This window comes from Cygnus olor, chromosome 18, assembly GCF_009769625.2.
Source record: "Cygnus olor isolate bCygOlo1 chromosome 18, bCygOlo1.pri.v2, whole genome shotgun sequence".
Lineage (NCBI taxonomy): Eukaryota > Metazoa > Chordata > Aves > Anseriformes > Anatidae > Cygnus > Cygnus olor.
Genome location: NC_049186.1, coordinates 1,520,931 through 1,540,109, shown reverse-complemented (window position 1 = coordinate 1,540,109; position 19,179 = coordinate 1,520,931). Strand labels below are relative to the sequence as shown.

At 48.0% G+C, this 19,179-nt stretch overlaps 1 protein-coding gene across 1 annotated transcript in view; it reads left to right on the top strand.

Moving 5' to 3' along the window:
- Window positions 1–19,179, top strand: part of SHISA6 (shisa family member 6) — a 251,390-nt gene that overhangs the window by 40,551 nt on the left and 191,660 nt on the right. The window contains exon 3 of the mRNA XM_040530952.1: window positions 18,212–18,307. Coding sequence (XP_040386886.1) covers window positions 18,212–18,307 — 96 coding nt within the window. The remainder of the gene's footprint in view (window positions 1–18,211; window positions 18,308–19,179) is intronic.

Below are 19,179 nucleotides of genomic sequence, written 5' to 3'. Positions count from 1 at the left end.
GTAGGATGTGTTTTGCTCTCAGGAAGCTGATGCCTAGTATTGTCATTCTTGCTTTGCAACCCAGAATCACAGTTCAACGTGCAGTCCAATGGCCCATACACAGCTGCGGTTGGCTGGGAGGGACCTGAGATCCAACTGTGTCAAAAGAAGTCAGAAAATTTCTTCTTGCTTTATTTCTTGTTTCTTACCATTACATTCGCATGGGATCAAGCTCTCACAGACCCTTTCTTTTTGCTCCTGAGCTTGGGAAGGGCTCACATAGGCTGTGCCCCAGCTGGCAGAATGGGGCTGTACGGCAGCACTGAGTGCAGTCAGACCTTCAAGTCTAAAGAGCTCAGTGCTTCTGAGCAGATCCAGCAGCCTGGTGCATCAGTGGGCAGGATAATACCAGGCACGCCCGCCTATGCAGACTGTCTGGGTACCACCAGCTGGCTGCAAACAGAGATAGTGGGTGAGTTGTGAAGCACCTCATGTTCATGGCTGTTTTCGTAGCAGCTTTTAATCCTTTCTCATATAAATCTGCAAGCATTTGCTGCACACTCTCCTGGACCATGTGGTGTTTAGCTCAGCAGGTGGAATAGCTTTGACCTCTCTGTTGGTTAGATTGGTATATGTGTGGGAACATCCAGACCTGTGTATGCCTGGGCTTGTCTCCATTTCAGCACAGAAGTAGGACAGCAGCTTCTCTCCCCATGTCCTGCTGGTTGGGATGGCAGCAGCAGTGTAGCTGCAGCAGCATAAACCTCCTGAAGTCTGGTGGGAGCTGAGAGAGAGTTTAATGATAACTCAAAGGTATTTTGGGGAGATAGGCTTGCAGTCGGATGGGCTCTGAGTGACCCCCTCGATCAGACAACCATCATCACTGACAGTCAGACAGTCTGACTCAGTGGCTGCCCTGATGGTTTTGAGACAAATCATTCAGGCAGGAACATGTTTGCTGTATGCTACAGAAGTGCTGATGTTCTGCTCAGGGGTCCTCACTCAGCAGGGAAGTCCTTATTCTCTGCCACTAAGGTGCTTGTTAACATGGGGGCTCTTCTCACCCACCTCCAGCTAATGATCATTAAGCAGGACAGGGACGAGGTGTTCCAACACGGCAGATGGGGTCTCAAAGTACTGAGCATAGTCTCATGAGCTTTCTTGTCACTGTCCCTGGAGCTGGCATCTCCTGTGGCACCAGAGCAAGAGCTGGGAGCAAAGCCAGCTTCTGCACTGCTTCCCCTGGCCCCTTGCTGCTGGATTCCCAGCTGAGAGTATGTTCAGCATTTCCTAAGGAGAACAAGGCTTTGACAGTTTTCTTCCATTTCCAGTTATTTTAAGACTCACCCTGATGGGGATGCTAGGGTAGAAATGTGTAGCCCACAGGACCATCTCCAGGAGTGCCTTGTACATTCACCCCTTTCTGCATCCATAGTACACCTTCACAGGAGGATCCCACCAGTTCGGGAGCAGGAGGCACATCCTCTGTCACCTTTCTGACCACCAATTTTCCTTTAAAGTCACAACTTTGCCTGTCCCTGGATTAGTGCAGCGCTCCAGGAGTCTGCAGCCACCCTTGCCATAGGAAACTGTCTTTTGCTGATGGGGGTTATGACCTTGGGTACCTCTGGCTTTCTGGACATCCCGGTCCCAAGACCACCTCTCTCCCCACTGTTTTGGAACCCATCTCCATAAGGGATCTGATGGCACAGGATGCCTGAGCATCCCTGCTATTCAAGTACCTTAAAATGCAGCGTGAGCCTGGAAGACTCTGTACTTTGTGCTTTTTAAAGCCTGGTGGGTGCTCATAGTATCAGTGAATACCTTCAGTTGTGTGACTTTCAGCACTTCCCAAGAGTCTAACAGAACAGTTTCTCATGATCAGGCATTCTCATTTGTCCTAGTTCTTCCTCTCCACTCTCTTCTTCACTTTGCTATTTTTTCCTTAGCTACCCTTCATGCATTTCCACTGCTTTTCTCTGAATAAGAGTTACTCCTATACCATGAAGCAGAGAAGGTCATTGCTGTGGTGACCAGACACTGGTGCATTGTGTAGTTTTGCTGAATATCTCTTGAAGTTGAACCTAAGGGCCCCTAGTCCTGTGTTTCCTTCACTTTAAGCACCTCAGGAAACTCAGTTCTCCCACTGAGAACTGGGATATGAGGTCCAGGGCTTCCTGAGCCCTGGGTCAAGCTAGCCCTAGCAGAGATCAGGAGCAAATATCTTTGTGTTCAGCTCCATGTGGGAGCCTTCCCTGGCATTCTCCTTTCCCTGCTGTGGAAGCACACAGCTCCCAAGGGGATAAGAGAGCATCAGAAACAAGATCCTCTGCACAAGGCCAAGGGTGAGGTTCAGACCTAATTCCATTGAAATGGTACCTGAGACAGATCCAGACAACTTTAGTAATACACATCTGACCCTTGCAAAGGCAGTAAGCTGTAAAAGAATGTTTATCTCTATCTTAAAGTTCCTGCTGAAGAACAATCACTCAATAGTGTTCTCCCTCCAGCTGTGAAAAAACAGCCTCTACCTTCCCTTCTGCTAATACCCTTGAAGCATGTATACAGTGTGATCAGCCCTTCCTTTGCCCTTAATCACCTTCTCCCAGCCTATATAATTAAATTCCATCAGGTATTGCATCCAATTTTTCAGGAGCACCCAAAGAACAAAAGCCAGTTCAGTCGCAGGCGAACAGAACAAATTAATTAGAAGGGGAATATTAGGCCCTCTCTAAATTAGATCAGCAAATCTCCAGCAGAAGAAGCATAGCTTGACTGGCTATGATGCTGTTCACTTCCCGAGCAGCTGCTCAGCTCCACAGATTGTGCATAGCTTTCAGACTGGCAGCGTCACTAGAAAGTGGATTAGGCTTGGAGCAACCTATGCTAAAAGGCACTCCAGGGCACAAATCAAAGTGCAACTCTGGGAGTTGGTGGCCTTCTGCCACTCATTAATGAGGGTACAAGATGTATCATTAGACTGCTTCACTGTACTGGGGGAATGTCTCCCTGTCATATCCCTGCCTGCCTAACCCCAATAAAAGAGGACGTTACTTGATTGTGGAGCCCTGCACAGCGCTATTTACCAACATTCCTCCTAGCTATGGAGATCTTTATGAGTAAGCACTGGAATTATCATATAAAACCAGATCAGATACCCAGAAGCAACTCTTTATAAGCATTTAAACAAGTAAACAGACAGCAGTGGTGCAACTTACTGCTAGCTCTAGGAATCTGCAATGTTGGGGAATTACAACACATCCTCCTGCTCCGCAGGGAGAGGAGCATGCAGATTGCAACAGGAGCTAAGGGACCGGCGCTCCACGCGGAGAGCTGCGTATGTCCTGTGCTCCTGATCCAGTGTGAGCACCAGCCCAAGCACGGCGTTTCTGCGTCTCCGCTCACGAGTGACACATTGCTCTTTCCATGCTGATACGGTATGAAGAGGTTCGAAAAACCCCAGCAGTCTCATGTACCCTGCCCTCACTGCTGGTAGAAACGCCTGGTTGTTAAGGGGCCTGCAACTCGACCAAAGTTTCACTTCTTCCCATCTGCCCTGGTGGAAGGCACCTGCTGAGCTTGTGAGCTGCTGCACGTGTCTGCGCTGGGAAGCCCTGGATGCACGGGCAAGTGCTGGAGACGTGCCCAGGTGGCCTCTTCCTGTGCAGCTGGACGTACCCGTGGTCCTGCGCCTTCAGTGCAACATTACTGATGACAGGAGCTCAGCAGGAGGGGGGGAGAGCCAGCAGAGGAGACATTAACGAACAGGCAACTGCTAATGATTCCCGTATCGAATCCTCTGGCTCGATCTCCTTCTGTTACAAAGAAAATGAAGTGGTGACAGAAGAGACTCATGTCAGAACTGTATTAGAGCAGGAGTCCAAAGGAGCTTGCTGTCCTTCTTGTGTATCATGTACCGTATCGTTTGCCACTCTATTTTCACCCAAGCTGTTTTCCTCCACAGCTTTAAAAGTGTGACTGAATTTAGAAAAGATCCAGGACAAACCCTGATTTGAGCTCCCTATAGCCATACCATGAATGGGGCAGATTAAGGGTCGTTCTTAAATATAAGAGGATTGCTTAATACCAGTGAGATGATCAGCTCTGGGGTTTGATATGAGAAGACAGGATGGGGCTTCAAGAGCAGAGCATTTCTGAGAGGCAGTGCTGTGGTTTAACTCCAGCAGGCAGCTCAGCACCTCACAGCCCCAGGCAGGGTGGGGGACAGAATTGGAAAGGTAAAAGTACGAGAACTCATGGGTTGAGATACAGACAGTTTGCTAGGTAAAGCAAAAGCCACAAATGCAAGCAAAGCAAAATGGGGAATTCATTTGCCACTTCCCATCCGCAGGCAGGTATTCAGCCACTTCCAGGAAAGCAGGGCTCATTACGCATAACAGTTTCTCGGGAAGGCAAACATCTCCCACTGCCTCCTTCTTTACGCCAGCTTTTATGGCTGAGCATGATGCCATGGGGTATGGGACGTCCCATCTGGGTCCTGCCTGTGTCCCCTCCCAGCTTGCCCAGCCCCTCGCTGTCAGGGCAGCAAGAGAAGCACAGAAGTCCTTGGCTCTGTGTAAGCACTGCTCCGCAGCAGCTAAAACATCAGTGTGTTATCAGCATTATTTTCAATGAAGTCCAAACACAGCATGCATTTTTCTCTCTCAGAGAAAATTAACTCTATCCCAGCCAAAACCATGACGGATAGTCTGCTCACATTAGCAGAGAGCACCTGAAGCCATTTTCCTCTTCTCGTTTACCAGTGGAGCGCTTCATCACTTACGCCATTTGGTCAACCACCTTGGTCAACCTCATCAATTTCCTTCACTTCCCTTTCCATGAAAGTTCCCTAGTAACTTGTATGCTGCTGTATCTTTCAGGTGAAGGTTTTCTCTCATCTTAACCAGGAAAAATAAACCTTTTCTTTAATACCAAATTTTCATTATTTAATAATCTGTGTCTTTACATCCTCTGCCCTTTCTGTTCACACTGATAGGACCAGGCCCCTCAGAAAGTCACTAAGGCTATGACATACATAAAGTTATTTCATCTCCTTTTATCCCGTCTCCCAGAGATTTCCTGAGATAATGTGGTGTAAGGACTCAGCTTTTCAGAGTTAACTGAGGCGGCAGCAGCTGCATTCCCATTAACTGCTTTACCCAGAAGGAAAAATAAGTCGTTATCACCGTTTTCCCCTGAAAGTCATTGTACAAGTATGCAGGCTGCAGTGTGTGCCATGTATTTCCAAAAATTCTGTTTGTCGAGAAATACCCTCATAAGCCAAGTGCATTTGGGGATGGTTCCGAAGTTTTGTAGCTTCCCTATTCAAAATGATTTTTGTAAATGCAATCATTTCAAGCATTTCTGGAATTAATATCTTCATACCAAATTAAAATTGCTGATTTAAAATCAGTTGAGCATGCAGGCGTAAACCAATTTCACCTAGCTATCTCAAGAGATGTTATTAGGAAATATAGGGCCAAAGCTGCAGAAGTCCCTGCAAAACAAAATCCCAAAGCAAGACTAAGAAGTCTTGCAGTTTGATTCAAAGATCATGTCACCTCTTATCCTCTGGAGACTTTCCATTTTCAGTGTAATTTGGTAACAACATATTCATCTCCTTTGCAGAAGTATGTTGCTCTAGTGCATAGTTCTTGACATAATTTCTGAGCACCTGTTGTAACAGAGCAGTAACTCTTCCCTGCTGCTTCCCCTTCAGAGGTCAGATTACAGAGCACTGGAAAAGCACTCGACGTTCCCCTCGGGTTACTCTTCTGTGTAAGTAGTTGCTGCTGCTCCCTTGCAAAGGTTGCAAAAGTGTTGTTGAGGAAAGAGGTGCAGTAGGAAACACAGAAACAGGAGCGGCCGTGAGTGCGTGACTGGGAGCGGGAGTGGAGGTGCCCACTGTAATATTCAAGTGGAAATGGGTAAAAACATCCATATTGTAGAGTAAGTGGAGAGGTCCAGCTTTGCCATGTTCATACCTTGGACACTGAACACAGGCCCAAACCCTCTAGAGAAGGAATGGGAGAAGCACATTATAGAAATTATTTACTAATAATGCAGGAGCAGGGGCTCCAGATCAGACTAGGGCCCTGAATCAGGAGGGCTCCTGTGCATCACCTCTTTGAGCCCACGCTCATTCACCAGTACAGGTGTCACCATCAGTCCTCCGTTATTTCTAATTTCTATGTGAATTCTCAGTGCATGTGAGTTGTCCGTGGGAAGCAGAGGTTCAGTCCTTTCTCATGGCACAACAGAAAGGTCTGAGTCATGAGCAACTCCAGCAGCCAGGTCACTTGAGGTACCCTGGGTTGCCTGCGGTTACCTGAGATCACCCGGAGCTAACTGTAACAGCTGTACCTCTGTTGGTCATCTCGAGTAAAAGCAGAGCACCAGATGCATTGTGTGGAGCTAAGGTTTCTTAATAACATCAATTTATTGTGAGAAGCTTAAAGGTCTAATAATTTCAGAGTTGCACAGGCACAGACTAAAATCCAACATAGCTTTGACCAAGACACCTGGTCCCATATGTAAACTTGTCTCAGCAGGAGAAGCTCGTAGATCTGACCACAAGTAAGAAATCCAGCTTCCACATAAGGAGAGCATGCTGGACCCTGTGCTGCGTTGCCTAAGATGTTTTAGCAGTGAGAGGCAGTGGAAGCAATCAGCACAGTACGAGCAAATGGTGAAGCATGGAGGTGTGCTACGAGCAGAGCATAGCACGGGGCTGGGGCTGGTGGGACCAGCCTCCTCCTGCTCACCACTGCTGGGGAGAACTCGTGAGCCATGAAATATAACACTGTTACGGGGAAAGCAGCCAAGATATTCGTGAGATAATTAATTAAGGTGGTTTCTGTAAATGTGTCATCCAAAAGATTTTATGTGCGTCTAAGCTGGCATTTTCTCTGGCTGCAAACTTTTGAATTTCTTCCATACTCATCTGGGAATGAGTACTGGGAGAAAGAAAACAGATTTATGACGATGCTTCATGGTTGCAGTGTTACACACAAAATCCTGCACAGCCCACAGGAGATCACATCACCTCGTATATGGAGTTGAATTCATATGGTGAGTTAATTAACGTCTTAGCACTCTAATCAAAGCACAGCTAACAGTTACAACAATACTAGCACTCGTAGTTCAAATTAATACAGAAAGGCTTATTTATAATGCCCTTAAAATTAATATATAAAACATACTAGTCACAGAATCCCAGAAGGGTTTGGGTTGGAAGGGACCTTAAAGCCCCCCTGGTTCCAGCCCCTGCCATGGGCAGGGCCCCCTACCCCCAGCCCAGGCTGCCCCCAGCCCCATCCAGCCCGGCCTTGGGCACTGCCAGGGATGGGGCACCCACAGCTCCTGGGGCAGCCTGCGCCAGGGCCTGAGGCTCACCCGGGGTCTCAGCTCCATGTCTCTCTGCTGGGCTTGTTGGTGTTTGGCACCGGGGGCGGCCTGGCTTTGTTGGGCTGTTGCCACAGGCTGGTCGCAGAGCGGGGCCAGCCCAGGGTAGGTGACAGCCCCTGCATTGCTTCCACAGCTGGAACAAGCCAAAACCAGCCCAGGCGAGCCCAGGCCACCCTGAGACCCCGCGCTGCCGGTACAAAGCCTGGGGACTCCCTGGTAGCAGCAAAAGGCTAGTTAACTGGGCTGCACCTGCAGCAGCTCTTGGACGCTGATGGGCAGCCCCCTGTAAGCCATGGCGCTGCCACTGGCTCTGACGGCTCCACGGCACGGTGAAGATGCCAAGGAGCTGATGGCTCCCTCCTTCCTTCCTTCCTTCCTTCCTTCCTCCCTTCCTTTCTTCCTCGCTCCCTCCCTCCTTTCTTTCTTTCTTTCTTTCGTTCTTTCTTTCTTTCTTTCTTTCTTCCTTTCTTTCTTTCTTTCCTTGTTTCTTTGTTTCTTTCTCTCTCTCTCTTTCTCTTTCTTTCTTTCTTTTTCTTTCTTTCTTTCTTTCTTTTTTCTTTCTCTCTCTCTTTCTCTTTCTCTCTCTCCCTTTCTCCCTTTCTCCCTTTCTCTCTCTCTTTCTCTCTCTTTCTCCCTTTCTCCCTTTCTCTCTCTCTCTTTCTCTTTCTCTCTCTCTTTCTCTCTTTCTCTCCTTTCTTTCAGCAAGGAAGAGGCAAAGTCTCCAGTGCGGTGTGGCAGGGAGGGAAATTAAAGATCTTGTTTCTGAGAGCTGGGAGAATGGACTAACCACTTAACTAGATAAAGCCATACGCACATTGCAGTGCAAACCTGCAGCCTTTAATCATGACTGATATTCTCAGTATAAAATAGTTTAAATCAACCCATAGTAATTGTTTCCTTGCTAGAGAATTCAGCAGGCTTATAAAACAGTCCTTGGTCTCTATTATGTTTCCCTGAGAGGGTATTATGTGCTAAGTATGAATGTGTGCGTACTGGAGATATGTGAACTGATTGATGACCTGGTTTGGAAAAAAAAAAAAAAGAAAAACACAACTTTTCTCCCCCTCCTGAGTCATACAAAACTTGATCTGCCTCTGCATCCCTGGCTGTACAATTAAAGGGTGTGATTAAAGATGCAGAAGAAAGATTAAGGGCTGCTTCATCATTAGTTTTTTGACAGCCTGAGCCGTGAGGATCCCCTGATGCATGGAAGCCCCCTGCTCTGCTCGGGTCTGCTCTGATGCCAGCCCCGCGCAGAGCCAAGCATGTAGGGATGTAGCAGGATGGCACAGCTCTCCCTGGTACCAGTGGGAACAATGGATTTACACTCGTGCTGGGCTCTGACATGTCTGAAACTCCTCTGAATGGGAGCTCCAAGCCTGCCAGGTTGCTCACAGGCTTGTTAGTGGCTTTCTTGTGCTCAGCGGGCAAGGGCTGCAAGTTGTCTGTGGAGATATTAGCCAGTCTGGATGTGCTTGTGCTTTCACTGAGCTGTATGCTACTGGGCACATGGAGGAAAGAGGTCCTTATTTCCACAGGGGAAAGGCTCAGCATCTCTTTCCCTTCTTCTTCCCTTCCATGGCAGAGGGAGCAGCTCCAGCACAGGGGCTGGGGAGCACTGACAGCTGGGCACCCTGTGATTAGGGTGAGCCCCTCGACCCTGGTGGACCCGTCGCATCCATCGGGTCACTTCTGCTTGCTGTACTGCAGATGAAAGGACTGTCCCGCTGGCTTTAGGGGCTCGAATGTTTGCTCTTTGTGGAGCTTCAGAGCATGCTTCATGGCATGCCCATGTACAGCTGTGCGGTGCTGAGAAGCACACCACAGGGAGCTGAGCCGTCTCCTGCACGAACCAGGAACTTCAGCAGGCTTGTCTGCTAACCAGCATGTGCATTCGGAGCCTTGGAGAGGTGCTGCGTTTTATTCTCCTATCAGTTTAATCCTTTCTCATTGAAAGTGTTTTTATTTAGACATCTCAGCTCATCATTGTATTTCTGTCACCTCCAGTGCATGTTGCTGGTGAGACCCTCCAGCACTGCAGTCCTGTGTTTTGCTTTCACAGATTTCATTTTTTAAGTTAACAGAATAGCAAAAATTGATATGTTCTGAAACCTCATATAGCTTGTTATGGCTTCCAGGGAGATTGCAAAATCAAGGGCAACTGTTGTACTTAACAGAGAAAACAATAACAAAATGAGATATTGCCTTGATCACTTATCGGGAAATCTAGTACTGCTTTTATCTTTACTTTCTGCATCTTTTCCAATGCCAGAAAAAAACAAGAGCATGATCTGGACTCATGCAGTTTGCTGCACTGGATTTGGCCACCTGTTCTGCTGTGCAGTAAACGGGCATATTTTTGGCATAGCTGCTGTTTGGGACTGACACAAACCTCATGCCAGGGCAACTATTCCCCATTCTCGCGATGTGGGAAGTCTTCCAGTGTGCGTCATTTTCCATAAAGCCCAGTTCCTGGCCAATAATTTTATTTGAGAGCTCCAGTATTCAGTTGTCAATAGTAAGCTTTTACCTTTCCTCGTTGTGAAGAAGGCAGGAAGATGTGATGCTCTCTGAAAGCTGATAAGCCAGAAGTTGCACTGAAAAAAAAAAAAAAGAAAAGGAAAAACAAGGATCTCCCAATTCTGAAGTCATCCTAAGCTGAATGATCCTCTCCTTCTGTTTGGAACCTGCAGTTCCCCCTTGGCTTGCGAGTGATCCTGGGCTGACCTTATACTGTGTTTTCTGATGCCCTGGGCACTCAGCCAGCCCCCATGGGACCTGCAGGCATCACAAAGACCCTCACCTAGAAGACCACGGGGCTGAGGACTGTTAATTTAAGCAGGGTCAGTCGCTGTCTTCAGCAGCGATGGAGAACAAGAGGGGTGACGCAGGGACAGGGGATTAGCATGAGGGAAGGGGAGGAGAAGGAGGAGGTGGCAGTGGTTTTGAAAGAGGGTAAACTTGTGGATAGGGTTATTTTATCGATAGAGGCAAGTACAACTCTCATTACCCCACCAGTGTAATTTAGCTAAGGTGTATCTGTAAGGCATAGAACTCCATTATCCCTGTACTGATCTGGACTACATTTTGTCCAGGCTCTGGCTACACGATGCTGACAGCTCATCCTAACTACAACTGAACTCTTCCAGTTGCTTTTTTCCGTATGTGTGCACTTTCAGAGTAGACACAGTGATCCCAGAACTATGGAATTAAACCAGAAAAAAACACACCGTGGTGGCCCTGACCATGCTTTCTTCTCACGAGTGTGAGAGGTGCCACTCTTTGCTTGCTTTTTTAGTAAGAAAATGGTAATGTTTCTGTGACATCCCTTGGGTGCCCTTTTTTATCATTGTAATCTTTGTTAATCTGCACCCCATGCTGTAGTAAAATATCACGGTGCCTGACCTGACTGCAAATGTGTCTGTCAGTGTAGCCCACAGCTGTGTCTAACACCCCTGACTTCCGATTGAGGAGGTTTGTGCACTTTCTGGCTGCCCCCTGTGGCTCCCCAGCCTCAAAAAAGAGAATCTGGGGGTCTACAGCTGTGCCTCCCTTTGCTTTCAGAGACTTTTGTGTTTAATGAACAGGACAGACAGATGTGCATGATGCGGAGCCGTCTGTCTTGTGCTCAGCAAACACCTTACAGTCATTTTGGCTGCTCACATCCTTTGTCTCACTCTGCTGGTTTTTGCAAAGTAGCTCCAGAAGAAGCACTCCAGCAGAAAGGAGCAGCTCAGAAACAGGTAGGCTGTGGGTCTCCCCCCCAAAAAAAAGGATATATTTTTTCCCCACAGAGATCACAGAATCACAGAATCACCTAGGTTGGAAGAGATCTCCAAGATCACCTAGTCCAACCTCTGACCTAACACTAACAAGTCCTCCACTAAACCATATCACTAAGCTCTAAATCTAAACGTCTTTTAAAGACCTCCAGGGGTGGTGACTCGACCACTTCCCTGGGCAGCCCATTCCAATGCCGAACAACCCTTTCAGTAAAGAAGTTTTTCCTAATATCCAACCTAAACCTCCCCTGGCACAACTTTAGCCCATTCCCCCCCAAAAAAAAGAAGCGCTCACACAACCCCTGAGAATCAGCAAGAGCTGTTTATTGCCTGGACATCTTGCAGATAAGCCTGTGAGATGTCCATGGTGTTTGGTGGCTCCAAACTAATGCTTGCAATGGAACCTGAGCAATGAGTAGGGGGCTCGCCGGGCACTCCTGCGATGCTGTTGGTGCTCTCGGATGGCAGAGCACAAAGACATGCCACAGTAGTCCCAGGTCTCTTCTGGCCGAGGTGGATCCACTTCCATCTGTTCCTCCACATCTGGTGGATCCAGTTCCATGGGCTCCATGGTGTCCGGCAGAAGGCTAAGCCGGTCTTTGCCTGGGACTGCCCAAACGGGGTGCCTTCCATCCGGAATATTTTCTGGCCAGGGTGCCGAACCAGGGGGTCGTCCAGTTCCACACCTCCGTCTCATGCCACCATCAGTTTGATTTTCATGCATGGGTCCGATGCTGCCATTTGTCTTACGGCCATTACTGGGTCCCGCACTGTGCTCCTGACTATGGGCACACCTCTGCTCCCTGTGACTGTCTGCCTGATGTTCCTGACTTTGCCCCACGTCACCGTTGCTCCTATGGTAAGGCCCAGGCCCCCTGTCGCTAGGTGTTTGAGGGACCGGCCTGTTCCCCACATCATTGCGGTGCCAGTGATACTGCCTGTACCTGTCTGTGGGCTGGGCGCCAGAGTTCCCTTGGGCACTGATGTCTCTTGTGCCACCAGCGCTATCCCTCCACCCATGACATGTCTCCTTCTGGTCAGGTGCATTCCTTCTTGGTGCTTCACTGGACTGCATCGCTGTCCTCGCACACCAAGAGGCCTGCTGCTCACCTTGCTCCAGTCTCCTTCCTGCCGCACAAGCTGGCAGTCAGAGGGCCTAGATGCTCAGCAAATGGTGGGCCAGCTGCAGGGGGCCTGTTTTATAGGGCCTGCAGCAAAGGGGGGGGCAGGGGTGGCCACTGTGACCTCCGCAAGCCTCTGTGATGGATTGGCCCATGCGTGGCCAAAGGCGGCTGTGTTGGGAGTGGCCTGGAAGATGCCCTCACGTGGACAAGGAGGAGGGTTGGGGGGGCTGAGGGCTCCTTTTCCGGGTCTGGCTCCCCCAGGCCATTTGGCTTGCCAGAGAGAAAGGCTGCCCCTTGGCCACAGGGACTGCCCTGCACTTCCCATCCTGTGCCCTGGGTTCATTTTTAACACTGGTTTTTAGGTAATTTCATTCTATTCTTTACAGAAAAGAACAGAAGCAAGGTGCATCTTCAGCCCTAATTCTCATGTGTGCTTTGTGCTCCGAGTGAAGCATTTCTTCCTCACATCACATCTAAGCTAAATCTCCCCTCCATTTTTTCAAAGCCATTATTCCTGGTTCCATGGCCACACTCCCTGGTAGAGTCCCTCTCCAGCTTTCTTCTAGGCCACTTATATAGGTAAGGTTAGGTGGCAAAAATGCAGGACCTAGCAAATTGCAGCCTTATCCACCTTGTTCCACACATTCCACATGACGTTTTCCAGCTCAGGCTCTAGCCTCTCATTAGTGTAACACAGAATCATTAAGGCTGAAAGAGACCTTCAAGATCATCTGGTCCAACGATCCCCCTACCACCAATGTCACCCTCTAAACCACGTTCCTAAGCACCACGTCCAACCTTTCCTTGAACACCCGCAGGGACAGTGACGCCACCACTTCCCTGGGCAACCCATTCCAATGCCTGACTGTTCTTTCTGAGAAGAAATGTCTCCTACTTGTTTTAATTGTTGCAGAGCAGTGCTTACACTGAGTCAAGGACTTTTCAGCTTCTCACACTGCCCTGCCAGCAAGGAGGCTGGGGGTGCAGCAGGAGCTGGGAGGGGACAGAAGCAGGACAGCTGACCCCAGCTGGCCAAAGGGGTATTCCATACCATGCTGGACAATTAATGTGGGGTGGCTGGCTGGGGGACGGGAGATCTATCTAATAATAAAGTTTCTGCTGAGGTGTTGAGGTGCTGGGACTCCTCTCTGGATGTAGTTTAATTCCAAGGAAACTTGGGGCGGGGAGGAGGTCAGAATCCCAGTGTGTATCATCTGAAAGGCTGTCCACGACAGCCCCTGTCTGCCCTTCTCCGGGTGATGTAATCCGTGCTCAATAATACCATTTCTGAAAGGTGGATAACAGCATTTTAGTTCAGCTCTAATAATTCTGTTAAATTGGAGCCGGGCTTGTAATTGCTGTTTGTGACTGAGTTTGTTCCATATGTGTGTTATGCAGGATGCAGTTGTAATGAAATGTTCCCTCTTTGAGCTGTATGCCCTAAAGAATATGTCTTTGTTTCATGGCAGGCACAATGCTCACCCGTTCTCTGCCTCTGATGTGTGTTATAACCAAAAGAGAGGAAAAAAAAGTCATGTTTCTCCTTGTTTCAATTTCTTCTGGAAATTTTAAGTTGTGTAAGTCCTCATTTGCTTTAGTAACACACTGCCTTGCTGGACTCCAGGTCATTTCTTTTAATGAAAAAGCCTGCGAGCCCATGTGCGTCTGAGAGTTTACATGCATTAGAGCACACGGATATGAGAGTGAGTGAGACCAGGGGGCAAGAGAGCAAGAAAAGCCTCTTCCAGGCAGTCAGACACAGCGCTCTGAAGCAGCATTTATATTTCATCCTAGTCCTAAGAAATAGATCTTATGGATGCAAAATCACCCCAGAAATACTGTATTGGAAGATAGCATGCTCCATGCTGTGAGATCAGGTAGGTGGGTGGTTGTGTCGCTTTGGAAGTAGGGCATGCTGTGAGGCTCTGTCGAGATCAAATCTGGCTCCTGCTCAGGTCTCCTTGTTCAGTGATCAGCTGGTGCTTCGCAGGCCGGGGAGCTCCCCTTGTGAACGTGGGGCAGAGGCGTGGGGAGGGGACACAGCTGCCCAGCCGGCCGCTGGTCGGGTGATGGTGATGCTGGATGTGACCCTCGGTGGCTACCAACAACCCCTGGAGAGAGATAACACCAGCTAGCTGGGTAGGACACTTGGGTGTGGAAAACCGTCAGACAGCAGCTAATTCCACCCAAAGCAGGAGCTGTAAAAGAGGGAAGGTGTGCTGGGAGCCTGAGGGCATGAATGTGCAGGGCTGGGCTGCCTCGCCTCACTCGTGGCACTGATCTGCTGCTCTGGCTCTGCCTGACTTCTCTTAGTTCTCAGGTGGTGGGTTTCAGCTCCCGGTAGCTGCAGCCCACGGAACAGCTTGTCCCAGGGAAATGCACCATCAAAAGGCAGCTTTGCTGTGATGTGCTCTCACATCAGGGAGGAGGGAGAGCAACGCGAACGCTGCCTGTGGACAGCAGGTACAAGAGAGCCACCAAACTGTCCCCACCCCATTTCCCCAGCAGATCTAGCCCAGGGTTCTCCATGTGCCTGCACGTCCGGGGTCCCACAGCGGCTCTGTGCCTCCACCTGGCCCTGCTGGGCAGCCCGGGGCTGGCAGCCTCCAGCTCCAGGGTGGGCTCCAGGAGCCTTGCTGGGTTACAGAGGGGTCCTTTCTGTCTGGAATGGCAGGGTTTGCTTGGATGGGTGTTGATTAGCAATAAAAATATCTCAGATGTCTGAAATGAATTAAAAATAGACCCATTTACGCTTGTTTTGCCAGGAATCAGGGCATTTTTAGCTCTCTCACCATAAGGCAAAGACCTACCTTCAGCCTACTAAAAATGAACACCTTGGTTAAGCTCCCTTTTAGCCCATTGGACAGTCATCTCTATCAGCAGTTCAGCTCAGCTCAGCTCATGGCTAAAAACCCATTTGGAGGGCCCAGACCCTCTCCAGTGACCATGGAAAGATGCCCAGCCCCTAGGTGAGCACACACACGACTAAAGGAGGAAGGAGGAAGACATCCCCAATGAAGAATGAAACAGGGATGTTCTCTGGTTATGCATAGCCCTGTCAGTACCTACACTGTCCTGCAGCCCTGTGTCCTTTGCTTGAGGTCTTTCAGCTCTGCTGTGGCTCCTGGACACATGCAGAGATGGTAAGGTATGGAGGAGCATTCAGGTTCAATGTGAAACATCTGTCAAGAAGAGATGAAAAAGTCTGCTTGAATAACAGGTCCTGAGCTGGGCCCACCAGCAGCCCCCAAGGCACTCCTTAACGTAAAAGCTTGTTACCAGCATTTCTACACAGTGAGGACAGGAGAAATGATCACAAGTGAGCAGGAATAAAGAACCATGTAAAACAAACGTAGCGTCCTATAATGTACCCGTAAAAAGGAAAAACTTGTGCTACTTGAAGTCTACAGATTTGAATTTCTCGTGGGAAAACATGACTTCTGTTCAAATGCTAATAGGTTGTTATCACAGGAATCTTTTAATTTAACTATTATGTAGCGTAAGAAGGGGCAGAGCAAAGTTCAGAGAGCAAAAGGCTGATGAATGATCTTAAATCTGCCAGTAAATGTTTGCTTTTTTTTTTAATATACTTTGCCTTCTTGATCTCTGACTTAAACAGATCCTCCAAAGGGATATAAAAAGAGAGCCCTGGTTTCAGCTAGAGGGAACAGAACACATTTGTATGTTTCTTTTATCCTTGTTAAAAACTGCAAAGTTATGACACTGATAAAGTGCCAATCACCTGAGTAGCTGGCTCTGAGAGCATACAAGTTGATGGAATATGAGCAAAAAATGGCCTACTAGAAAGAAAAAAGGCAGCACATTTTAGAAAAGAGAGGGAAAAAAAAAGAATTGGGCACTGCAACCACAAACCACCTCTGCAGGCTTCTCAGGGCAAGAACAAATCTTGCATAAAGCAAGAATAGCTTCCAGGGAGTCAGAGGCAAATGTCTGCCATCCTCTTCCAGGAACACAGCAGGCAGGGTTTGCAGGAGCTGGGTAGGAAGACGAGAACAAGAGACCAGACCAAATTCTCTCCTGTGAAAGCAGAAAACCCTTCTTTTTTTTTTTCCTAGAAACATTTCTCGGCCAATTCATGGGTGGATGCCTGCACATTTGAAGGCTTTTGCTACCACCTTGCATTGCTATAAATACAAGAAGAAAACTGTCTCGCTGCTAACTCTCCCAACCCTGTAGACACACTTCGTGTGTGTTTTGAGAAGTTTACAGGGAGCACTTGACTGACCTTGACCAGCAAAACTACGTGAGGAAAGGGAGTGGGATGCTTTTTCTATTAGATAGGAACAAACATTTTTTCAGAAGGACCTCCAACGTGATCCGAGGATCTCCAACGTGTTCCCATGATGGCAAAGTCTGTGCTGGGCTCTCCTGGCCAGAGGGTTGCTGGTGTCCTCCCCAGGTGGGGAGCAGGGTTTGCAGCCTGCTGGGCTCCATTGCAGGGCAGACTGGTGGCACAATTTAGACCCTGAGAAGGTGCTCACCGTGAGCCCACCTGTACGCAAGGGGGACTCTGGTGACAGGGGTAGTGGTCTGCAAAGTCAGCAGGAGTTGCCAAGGCACTGTGGTGGGAATCGCTGGCAAAAAGGGAAAGAAGAAAACTCTGCAGAGTATTGAGGTTTCAAAGTCTCTGTGCATTTTAGTTTTCACAATGTTCCCAGAAAGCCTGAAAATGTGTGAGAACACACGGCATTCAGTCTGTGTTTGAAAAATAGTAAAGGGCTATAGCATCTGTCAGAGGCAACATGAGCCAGCCAGAACATGGCCCTGGGCTGCATTTCCACCTGGATCCGTGATGCCCATTTTGCCCTCCCCACTGCCTCCTGATTCAGCTCTCCTGCTCGGGTGCCGTGTGCTGGACCATCTGCCCTGCTCCCAGCCACCGTGGCTCGGAGGAACAGTGATGCATCACCAGCTCGTGCAGAAAGGTGCAGAGAAAATGGAGGCTTGGTAGGGAGGGAGCTGCATTCCCAGCCCCTGCGGCTGCTTTGCTTCCATCCCCCGGCACCTATCTTATCTTTGCCTCTTTCTAAAATAAAAGGAATAGCAAAATTACCAACATGAAAAAGGGAGGAGATGATAAAGAGTATCTGGAAAATTATCTATGTCCTCATTTCAGAGCTTTGCATGGTAACAGGGAGGCAGAAGGCCTTTTTCCTTATTAATACATTAGAACATTAAAAAGCTGGATGTCTCCTGAACAGTTGATAGTACTCTGTTGTGATGGACTGAGAGAGCTCCTAGGAAGTGTTCTGCAGAAGACTATCACACTTGAGGAATTATCTATGGATGTTGTTCAAGGACCAGAGCAAATAAATCAAAGCTAAAAGACAAAGTCTGCTGTCATACTGTTAATGGGCACTTCGGTCCAGCCTGGACAAAAGAGATACTTGCAACTTCACTTTTGTGCTGAGAAAAACTCCAGCAGCAGTGAACAAATGCTGTCAAGGGCCTGGCTGGAACCAGGATGAATCAAAGCCGCATCTCATCTGATGTGTTTTAACTTCTCACTCTTGAAGGCCTGAGTGAATCCAGTTCCTTGGGAATGCTGCTCCTAGCAAACCTGAATCCGACGCACAGATGGTCAAATTCCCTGGAATTTGGGGTGTTTGGTTTAATATAGGTTATTTGGTTCCCCTATCAGAATCTGTTCATGACTTGGCAGCACCAGAATACTCGTCTTCTTCTTCATAAGTCTTTGTCCGTATGGGAATTAGGGTTTGCTGCTGCAGCTGTTATGTTCTGCTGTAGCCTCTGCTTACCATTAATAATGCAACCATGTGGTTGGGCCTTGGTACTCATATAAAGGGTGACAGCGGGGCTACACAGCACATATTTGTATATATATAAACACCTGAATAAAGTTGTTTGTTTTGCTTTGTTTTTTTTTTCCCTTGGCAGGTCACTATGGAAAGGATATTTATCGAAGTGGAGGGCCAGATCTCCATAATTTCATCTCCTCCGGGTTTGTCACGTTAGGACGAGGACACACGAAGGGTACAGTGGAAACAATTTTTTGCTAAATAAAAAAGATTCTTTTAAATAAATAAATAAATAAAAAGCTATAACTCAGAAGCTGGGTTATAAGTGCTATGAGATAACAGTATTGGACTGCACTCAGTAGATTTAGTCTAGCAAATATTGCTGCAGGTAAAATACTGTGCTCCTGGCAGAACCTTTTAAATTCTAGCAAGGGAGATGGTGGGAGAGTGTAGAGTCGGACAGCCAGACTCCAGACTCCACTCTGACTTTGCAGTTCAACAATTTATACTGCTTTGTGTTTTCTTGGGTGCATGGATGCAAACCACCATTGTGCTGCTGTACTTATAAAGGGGAAGGGAAGGAGTGTAATGCCGTCCACAGGCAGGCAGTAACAGTACAAGAGTGTGTTTCTGGATTTCTTTTAATTTCTGGGCTTTTTTTGGGACGGGGTATTATGAATATTTTATAAAGTTATTTCTTTTTAGGTCCAAAACATATATTTATGTGTTCATATAATCTGTGATATAATGTACAAACATGAAAACACAAAAATATACATATACTGCTCTGTGTATGTTCTGTGTATATGTACTGTATATATGATATATGTTGAGAGACAGTTGTAGCTATATTAGATAAGTAACCGTATATCCCAGGAGTTGTGGTGACACAAAAGCTGTGAGATTTGACTCGAAGTAGCTGGTCACCAGAACCCCAGATGAATGTTCATTTATGACGTTGTTGCCTGTTTGGTGAGTTTTTATAGTGTACAGTGAGACTATGTTGGGAGCATCTTTCTGTTCACACCCACACCCTGACCGAGTCACAGTGGTGCCCTGGCAGTGGGTTGCGACACTGGGATTGCAAGCATGTGCCATGCCAGTACG